This window comes from Brassica napus, chromosome C1 (genome assembly GCF_020379485.1).
Source record: "Brassica napus cultivar Da-Ae chromosome C1, Da-Ae, whole genome shotgun sequence".
Taxonomy (NCBI): Eukaryota; Viridiplantae; Streptophyta; class Magnoliopsida; order Brassicales; family Brassicaceae; genus Brassica; species Brassica napus.
In genome coordinates this window covers 9,023,426-9,032,521 of record NC_063444.1, presented here as the reverse complement: position 1 = coordinate 9,032,521, position 9,096 = coordinate 9,023,426, and the positions used below count along the sequence as shown (strand labels likewise).

Genomic DNA, 9,096 nt, shown 5'->3' with positions numbered 1-9,096 from the left:
GAGTAAGCCACCCAGTGAGAGTAAGCCACCCAGTGAGAGTAAGCCACCCCTTCCATTGACATACTAAACCCAAAAGGACACTCACGAGTCACAAGAGCGACTCGGATTAATTTACAAAATTACCCCTACTCTAATTAACACACATCCCGAAGATGGATCTGAGTCTGCAGATTCACGGCGCGTTGTTCGGAGGCCCGTCGTGTTCTTCTTCTTCTTCTTATTGGGCTTCTTCGTCCACGTCACTCTCTCTTCCATTTATTTTCCATCGAAGACTCAATTCCCGAAGCCGTTCTCGCTCTCGTGGAACTCGATTAAGACGTAGTGGTTTCTCGGCGATGCCTTGCTCTTCTTCCGAGACTTCTCGCGTCGGTTGTGGCGGAGGAGGAGGAGGTGCTGATAATGCCTGTGCAGCTGATTTCAAGCTGAACGAATCAACCTTCCTCGCTTCTCTCATGCCTAAGAAAGAAATCGGTGCGGATCGCTTCATCGAAGCTCATCCTGAGTACGACGGTCGTGGCGTAGTCATCGCTATCTTTGGTACTCCCCTCTCGCTATCTTTGTTTACTTACTCTTCGCTTCAGTTGTTGAATCGTCGTCTGTTATGTTTACGGAGCCTTATCAATTAGGCTTGGTTAGTTTGTTTGTATTGGATCAGATCACTAGGGAGATTGCTTGGTTTTCGAAGACGTTGGTTGTTCTCGTTTGTGTTTGTAACTTCGCTGGTAAAATTCTGATTGAGGAACTGATCAAATGAGATTGTATCTTTCGTAGATTCTGGTTTTGATCCTTCTGCTGCTGGCTTGCACGTAACCTCTGATGGAAAACCCAAGGTTCTGGACGTCATTGACTGGTATCTTCATAGTTTACTTGAGATTATGCATCTGATATGCTTTTTTTTTTTTTTTTCATCTGAGTGGCTGTATTGTATCCGTCTTTTATTGTTCAGCACTGGAAGTGGGGATATAGATACATCCACAGTGGTGAAAGCCAATGAAGATGGTCTTATTCGTGGAGCATCGGGTTGGTGATTTGATCTAGAAAGAGATATTTAGGATTTCTGCATGATAGTTTTCTTGCTCATGTTGACAGACGTTGATTATTTCTTTTGTTTTTGAACAAATTTGTTGCAGGGGTACCGTTGGTTGTCAATTCTTCATGGAAGAACCCCACTGGAGAGTGGCGTGTAGGTTGCAAGTTGGTTTACGAGCTTTTTACTGATACCTTAACCTCTCGCGTCAAGGTAGCCATTAGAAATGTGTTCTCTTTTTTGTCCGTTGGATTAGTTATTAAATCTCAAGATCCTACACTATAATTTTACGTAAATAATCTAAGACTCTCTATCTGTTTTTTTTATCACACAGAAAGAAAGAAGGAAAACCTGGGATGAAAAGAATCAGGAAGAAATTGCAAAGGCTGTTAAGAATCTGTATGATTTCGATCAGGTGCTACGGAGATGCTGAATCTGGTTTGCTGTATTGTGAATGTTGCGAGTCTGACAGTCTTATTCAAATTTATTTTAACCTGGTTTTTAATCTTGCCTTCAGAAGCACAGCAAGGTGGATGATGCGAAATTGAAGAAGACACGCGAAGACCTCCAAAGCAGAGTTGATTACCTAAAGAAACAAGCTGATGTAAGTTTAGATAATTTCCTTTATTAATTATGTTTACGTGTTCGCTGTTTTCTTGAATCTGTGCTATAAATGCATTGTTTTTTTCTCTGTAGAACTCTGAAGACAAAGGGCCTGTTATTGATGCTGTCGTGTGGCATGATGGAGAAGTATGGAGGGTTGCACTTGATACGCAGAGTCTCGAAGAAGATCCAGACTGCGGGAAACTAGCAGACTTCTCCCCGCTGACTAATTACCGGCAAGTCTCCCTTTAGGGATCTATCCCTTATTAAAGTTCAGGAACTTTTTTGCTTGGGAGTTCACAAATTTTACCGTATTTTAATCTCATTCTAATATGTAAATCAGAATTGAGCGGAAGTATGGCGTGTTTAGCCGACTAGATGCTTGCTCCTTTGTTGCTAATGTGTATGATGAGGGAAATGTCCTGAGCATTGTAACTGATAGTTCTCCACATGGCACTCATGTTGCTGGGATAGCTTCTGCACACCACCCCGAGGTGCTAACACACACACACACACATATATATATATAAGTTATTTATATTGATAATTTTATGCAATCAATTAACTCTCGTGCTATGTGTATGTTAGGAGCACTTGTTGAATGGGATGGCACCGGGTGCGCAGATAATATCATGCAAAATTGGAGATTCGCGGTTAGGGTCAATGGAGACCGGAACTGGCCTGACACGTGCACTGATAGCTGCACTGGAGGTAATTATTAACTGATTGTAGTATACCATTAGCCAAAAAATTCATTTGTAACTTCCAAAGTTATATCCTTTGTAGTTTGAACAAAACAAACTGTATCTTATTATCTCTTGAACTACTTTGCATCATCAGCTTGTATGGAGGAATTTCATATCTGTGGGGACTGTTACATGTGACTGCTTTTGCATTGACTCTAAGTCAATACTTTTTTTGTGTACGCTGACTTCTGCTATAATGACACAGCATAATTGTGATCTTGTCAACATGAGCTATGGGGAGGCAGCATTACTTCCAGACTATGGACGCTTTGTTGATCTTGTTACTGAAGTATCATTCAAACCTTTGTCTTTGTTAGGCAGCACTTAGTTGCTTGGGTTTTATGCTTTTAATCTTGCGTTTGTTGACATTCTGATATGTTTTAGGCTGTGAACAAGAGACGCCTAATATTTGTAAGTAGTGCTGGTAACAACGGCCCGGCCTTAACAACAGTTGGTGCACCTGGTGGAACAACTTCTAGTATCATTGGTATTGGTGCATATGTTTCTCCTGAAATGGCAGCTGGTGCCCATTCGGTGGTGGAACCTCCCTGTGAAGGGCTTGAATACACTTGGTTTTTTCACCTTTTTCCTTTCTTTTGATTCATTCTGTTGCAGTTTGTAGGTAGCATGAAATAGTTATTGTTATATTGTAGGTCAAGCCGGGGACCAACCTCTGATGGGGATCTAGGTGTCTGCATAAGTGCAGCTGGTGGGGCTGTTGCTCCTGTTCCTACATGGACGCTTCAAAGACGCATGCTCATGAATGGAACATCAATGTCATCTCCTTCTGCATGTGGAGCAATTGCGTTACTTCTAAGTGCGATGAAGGTTTCTTCTTCGACATTATTTTTCCTTCTGCCACATCTGTTTCTTTTCCCGTTTGTTCAGCGCATTTCAGCTTCTGGAATTCTTTCATGTATCTGCAGGCTGAGGGTATCCCAGTTAGCCCATACAGTGTCAGAAGGGCCCTTGAGAATACATCAACTCCTGTAGGTGATCTACCTGAAGATAAACTATCTACTGGACAAGGGCTTATGCAAGTTGATAAGTACGGTTCTATACCCTTCATTTAAATTGACGTCATGTTTTAATAGTTCTGATTTATTTTATTATGACAGGGCATATGAATACTTGAAGCAGTTTAAGGACTATCCATGCGTATTTTATCAGATAAAGGTCAATCTCTCGGGGAAAACAAGTATGTAAAGAAAGAACTTAAACAATTTTTGAAATTTTCTAGGTAGATGTGTACTGGAAACTTTCTTGCTGAAATCTATCCCACTCTCATTGACGATAAAGAGGACAACTGATTGTGTTGGTTTCCATCATTTGTTTTGCTAATGCATCTTAGTGGTAATATTAAAGGCCTTCCTGCTTTTTTTTTGGGAGGGGGGGGGGAGAGGGGTTGATTTTTGTGTTTTGATAAAACATCAACCTTCCCTTTACAAGTCATGAACTTTAAAACGCAGATCCAACATCACGGGGCATCTACCTACGGGAACCTACTGCTTCCAGACAGTCGACTGAGGTTAGCTGTTGCTTTTTTTTCTGGTTCAAGAGGTTAGCTGTTGCTATATCATAGGATATGCTCGAATGCATGCTAACTTTCATTCTATATATAAAGTCATTATCTTCTTACTACACGCCATTTTGTCCTTTTCTCTGGAATATTAATGTCTTTAGATGCACTGCATTGAGTTAGAATTTTCCTTAGCGAACTTTACGTCCTACCAGATGTAATATATTTCACTTTTGAGCTTTGTATTCTCTCGCATGTTTTTGAAACAAGCATCGTTTTGACTTCCCAGTGGACGGTACAAGTTGAGCCGAAGTTCCATGAAGGTGCAAGTAATTTAAAGGAACTTGTCCCGTTTGAAGAATGTCTCGAGTTGCATTCCACAAATGAAGGAATTGTGCGGGTTCCTGATTATCTCCTTCTCACTCATAACGGACGTAGCTTCAAGTTAGTGTTCTTAATCCTATATCTAGCTGCTTCGGTTTGTTATCTCTGTAGTAAGAATACATAATCACCTTTCAGCGTTGTTGTGGACCCCACAAATCTGGAGGATGGTGTGCATTACTTTGAAGTTTATGGAATTGATTGCAAAGCTCCACAGCGTGGTCCTCTTTTCAGAATCCCAGTAACAATAATAATTCCCAAGACTGTGGCAAGTCGACCTCCAGTTATTTCATTTCAACAAATGTCTTTCATCTCAGGTTATCGTCTGTCAACTTTGTAATGTGTGATTTACAAAGCAAACACGTCCTCTGAAATGACAGCCGTTATTTATGTTTGGTATTTCCTTTGTCAATTCCAACTGTAGGCCACATTGAACGAAAATTTATCGAGGTACCACTTGGAGCAACATGGGCTGAGGCTACGATACGAACTTCGGGGTTTGATACTACACGGAGATTTTATATTGATACGCTTCAGGTAGGACACGGTTAAGAGTAATTCAACTCTTTGATGCTGCTGGTTCTAATGCTATTTGATTTGCAGATTTGCCCATTGCGAAGGCCTATCAAGTGGGAGAACGCAGCAACTTTTGCATCTCCGTCTGCTAAAAGCTTTGCGTTTCCAGTGGTTAGTGGTCAAACGATGGAACTAGCTCTAGCTCAATTCTGGTCCAGTGGCCTTGGAAGTCGTGAACCAACTATCGTTGAGTTTGAGGTAGGAACTCAGAGTTATATATATATGTGCGTGTATGTGTTAACATCAACTTTGTGTTTTGTTTTGTCTTTTGTGTCGTCGTGTATCAGGTAAATGAACACCAAGTTATTATTTTAGGTCTTTTGTCCCCACTTTTTCCCCTACTGGTTTCATGACGTTTTTGAGTTCATCTAGTGTATCTTTTGGTTCATGTTATGCATTGCTTATTTCTTTCTGCAATTTGGTTCCCTTTCCAGTTTTAGTTTCTCTTTAGATGTTACGTTTTTGGTATCCATAATCAATCTTGCAGGTGCTTTCTCATTTAGGAATGATTATGGAAACGAACTAAAGATAAATTGATATAAAAAGTGTTATGCGTCAGTATTCATGCTGTCAACTTGTGTTATGAACGAAGTTCTATGTTCAAGTCGCTCACGCCTTCTAACTATACTGAGTACATTGGGACTTGCTAGACATGAGTTGATGCAAGTTATTTTTGGTATTTTAGATTGCATTCCACGGAATTAGTGTCAATAAAGAAGAGTTAATACTTGATGGAAGTGAGGCACCAATAAAAGTTGAAGCTGAAGCACTATTGGCATCTGAAAAACTCGTTCCCGTTGCTGTTCTGAACAAGGTATATCATATTTTGGAGATTGTATCTTCTCCTCTTTCTGTGATTGTTTAAGAATTGCTTATGGCAGTGTTTTGTTTTAACTGCAGATACGCATTCCTTATCAACCTGTTGATGCACAACTCAAGACTCTAGCAACTGGCCGCGATAGACTACTCTCGGGCAAACAGATACTAGCATTGACATTGACGTGGGTTATCCTTCTGTGTCTTGCCTATCTCTTTATCAAAACTTTTTACAGTCAACAAGTTCTTTTGTTTCTGCAGCTACAAGTTCAAATTAGAAGAGGCAGCTGAAGTGAAACCGTATATACCCTTGTTGAACAATCGCATATATGACACTAAATTTGAGTCCCAATTCTATATGATCTCTGATGCCAACAAGGTACTATTCTAACTGCCACCTAAAAGGCTGGGTAGTACTAGTATAGATAAGCTTGTAAAATTCTCATTGGCTTTGTCTACTAAACATTCTTTTCTGCTTTTGTGTGTAGCAAATTGGTTATGTCTTTATTTTATATTATTTTCTTGCCTTAACACGCTGTCCTGACATACTTTCAGCGGGTGTATGCAATGGGTGACGTTTATCCTGAGTCCTCTAAACTTCCCAAGGGTGAATATAAACTTCAGCTGTATCTGAGGTTTGTGCTAAATCTTTGATGGTTGCACTTTGTTTCAAAAGTTGAAGGGTAGAGTTTGTTACATACTAATCCCCAGGCAGAAATGAACAACTGGTTGACAACTTCCTGTAAACGATATTATTATGTGATTAACAACTTTGTTTCATTGTGCATATTTACGAATTTTGTCTTGTATTCTAAAATCGAATTGCTTTCACCAGGCATGAAAATGTGCAGCTGCTGGAAAAGTTGAAGCAGCTCATTGTGTTCATTGAAAGAAATATGGGGGTGAGATTGTGAATTACGCTTTACTTTATTTTGAAAACCTATACGTAATATTTGTCTGGGAAATAAAGAAAAACTACGGAATAAAGTTGGAGTTCAATTTTTGCCGGTTTTCTGATGTACATATATAGATACTTTTCCAACACTAAAATTCATGAAAAGCTGATTATTCCATCGATTTTGCTGGTGATGCAGGAAGTTCGGCTGAGCTTACATTCTGAACCAGATGGTCCGGTCACAGGAAATGGTGCCTTTAAGTCTTCTGTTCTAATGCCAGGGTACTGGTTTGGTTTACTTACTAGTTTATATTTCTCTGACTGCTATATTGGTTAAAATCTGAACGTGTTCCTCACTTTATTTATCACCATGCAGGGTGAAGGAAGCGTTTTATCTGGGCCCACCAACGAAGGATAAGATACCCAAGGTTTAGTAGATTGTTGGTATAATTAATGTTCTGATGCATCGTATCTCTTTCAAATGTACAATTTTTATTTTACCTGCAGAATACTCCACAAGGATCTGTGTTGGTGGGAGAAATCTCATATGGAAAATTATCTTTTGATGATAAAGAAGGGATGAATCCAAAGGATAATCCTGTTTCTTATCCGATATCATATGTGGTTCCACCAAATAAGGTATCTAAAAAAACTACCTTTTCTGGTCTGGTTTGTCTGTTAGAATTGGCTTGTGATACTTGATGCAGTAATGCAGAGCAATCTGGCTAAAAAAGCTCATATTTTGTGTTTAGCTTACTTTATTTGTTTTCCTTGTATTCCAATCTTTTTTTGAACTCTTTTTGTTATTTTGTTCTTTATACAATAGCCTGAGGAAGATAAGAAGGCGGGTTCTGCTTCAAGTAGCTGTAAATCAGTTTCAGAACGCTTGGAAGAAGAGGTATTATTTACAGAAGCATGTTTCGTATTGGCACTTGCTAAACTTGTTGGGGGATATAAGGGGTGCGTTTTCTTTTCTACTACTGTTTTACGAAAGCTTTTCCTTGTAACCAGGTTCGTGACATAAAGATCAAATTTCTTGGGAACCTAAAACAAGAAACTGAAGAAGATCGTTCCGAGTGGAGAAAGTTGTGTGCATGTCTCAAGGTTTGCGAGCTTAAGGCTTTTGTTTTCGTTTCGAATAATTATTTATGCCACTTGAATTTGAAAGTTCTGTAAAAAATATGCAAATCTGAATTACTGTTAAATTAACTGTGAGCATATGTTCCCTGGCAGTCTGAGTACCCAAACTCTACTCCATTGCTTGCTAAGATCTTAGAAAGTTTGCTGTCTCGGCCTGAATCTGGGGACAAAATCAACCATCACGAAAAGGTAAAGTTTCAAATGAGTTACTAATCTTGAAATTATGCACTATTTTCTCTACCTATGCACTAAATATAATCTTCAGACTACTAATCTCTGGGGCGTTTATAGATAGTTGATACATTTATCATGTAAGCTGAAATCCTATTCCCTTGTTTTTTGCAGATTATAGATGCTGCAAACGAAGTAATACTCAGCGTTGACGTAGACGAGTTAGCAAGATTCTTGCTACAAAAAAGTGAACCAGAAGATGAGGAAGCAGAGGTGTGATGTCTTATTTATTGCGTTTTCTTACAAAAATTCTTAACTAGCTACTTGCTTTGTTTACGTCTCTGATTACCCACCTGTTGTTCAAATTAGAATTTGAAGAAAAAGATGGAGACGACCCGTGACCAACTGGCAGAAGCACTATACCAAAAAGGGTTAGCCATGGCGAGACTCGAGAATTTGAAGGCGAGACCAAATACTGATCTCACTTCTCTTATCGATCATTGTTAACTGTTGATAAATTTATCTGACTGTAGATATCATCAATGCATTAGTTGGTGTCTTGAAACTACACATAGTGTCATTAGCATTTTGTTAGCAAATACTGGGCAAATTACACACTACTCATTTGCTTTGCAGGGTAAGAAGGAAGATGGAGAAGAAGAAAGTAGCCAAAAGGATAAATTCGAAGAAAATTACAGAGAACTGACGAAATGGGTAGACGTGAAATTATCTAAGTTCTGTACTCTTACTGTTCTAAGAGAGAAACGGCTCTCGCGACCCGGCACTGCATTGAAGGTAAAACACGTTTATCTAATCGTCAAATTTAGGAAGAAAACTGCAAAGGGTGTGTTCTTGACTGTAAAAAAATTGATTGATAATGGTACTTTCAGGTTCTTGATGAGATGATCCAAAACGAGAACGAGACAGCCAGTAAGAAACTGTACGAAATGAAACTGGGTTTGCTGGAGGAGATAGGTTGGACCCATTTGGTTACGTATGAGAAGCAATGGATGCAAGTTCGTTTCCCTACAAGCTTACCTCTCTTTTAGCCCTTTGATCCTATAAGTTATTGTATTGTTGAATAAAGGGTCCTTCAATAAAAGCTTTGTTCTGAAACCAAACTATTGTTTCATTTTCATTCTCTTTTTCTTCATAAACTGTACGTTAGTCTATATTTTGAATAAAGGGTCCTTCAATAAAAGCTTTGTTTGATTTGCAGAAA

The 9,096-nt window shown here is 39.1% G+C and overlaps 1 protein-coding gene across 1 annotated transcript; it reads left to right on the top strand.

Annotated features, from left to right (window-relative positions):
* On the top strand, positions 1–9,096 carry LOC106358188 (tripeptidyl-peptidase 2). The gene is made up of 34 exons (XM_048745558.1): positions 1–537; positions 772–850; positions 947–1,020; positions 1,131–1,240; positions 1,362–1,442; positions 1,545–1,631; positions 1,724–1,866; positions 1,974–2,124; positions 2,219–2,341; positions 2,582–2,665; positions 2,761–2,948; positions 3,030–3,204; positions 3,303–3,424; positions 3,495–3,574; positions 3,846–3,904; positions 4,185–4,339; positions 4,415–4,593; positions 4,701–4,813; positions 4,880–5,050; positions 5,538–5,666; positions 5,753–5,853; positions 5,930–6,047; positions 6,224–6,303; positions 6,504–6,570; positions 6,763–6,845; positions 6,940–6,991; positions 7,071–7,202; positions 7,390–7,461; positions 7,575–7,667; positions 7,797–7,892; positions 8,049–8,147; positions 8,244–8,336; positions 8,511–8,669; positions 8,765–9,096. The coding sequence occupies exons 1-34, from the start codon at positions 153–155 to the stop codon at positions 8,921–8,923; spliced, it is 4,092 nt and encodes a 1,363-aa protein (XP_048601515.1). The 5' UTR covers positions 1–152; the 3' UTR covers positions 8,924–9,096.

What these genes read in the sequence shown, in the direction of transcription:
- LOC106358188 (XM_048745558.1), top strand. Translation starts at nt 153, where the DNA reads ATGGATCTGAGTCTGCAGATTCACGGCGCGTTGTTCGGAGGCCCGTCG. An exon ending in TCCCCGCTGACTAATTACCG is followed by an intron (nt 1,867 to 1,973) that starts GCAAGTCTCCCT and finishes TATGTAAATCAG; the next exon opens with AATTGAGCGGAAGTATGGCG. An exon ending in TTGTTGATCTTGTTACTGAA is followed by an intron (nt 2,666 to 2,760) that starts GTATCATTCAAA and finishes GATATGTTTTAG; the next exon opens with GCTGTGAACAAGAGACGCCT.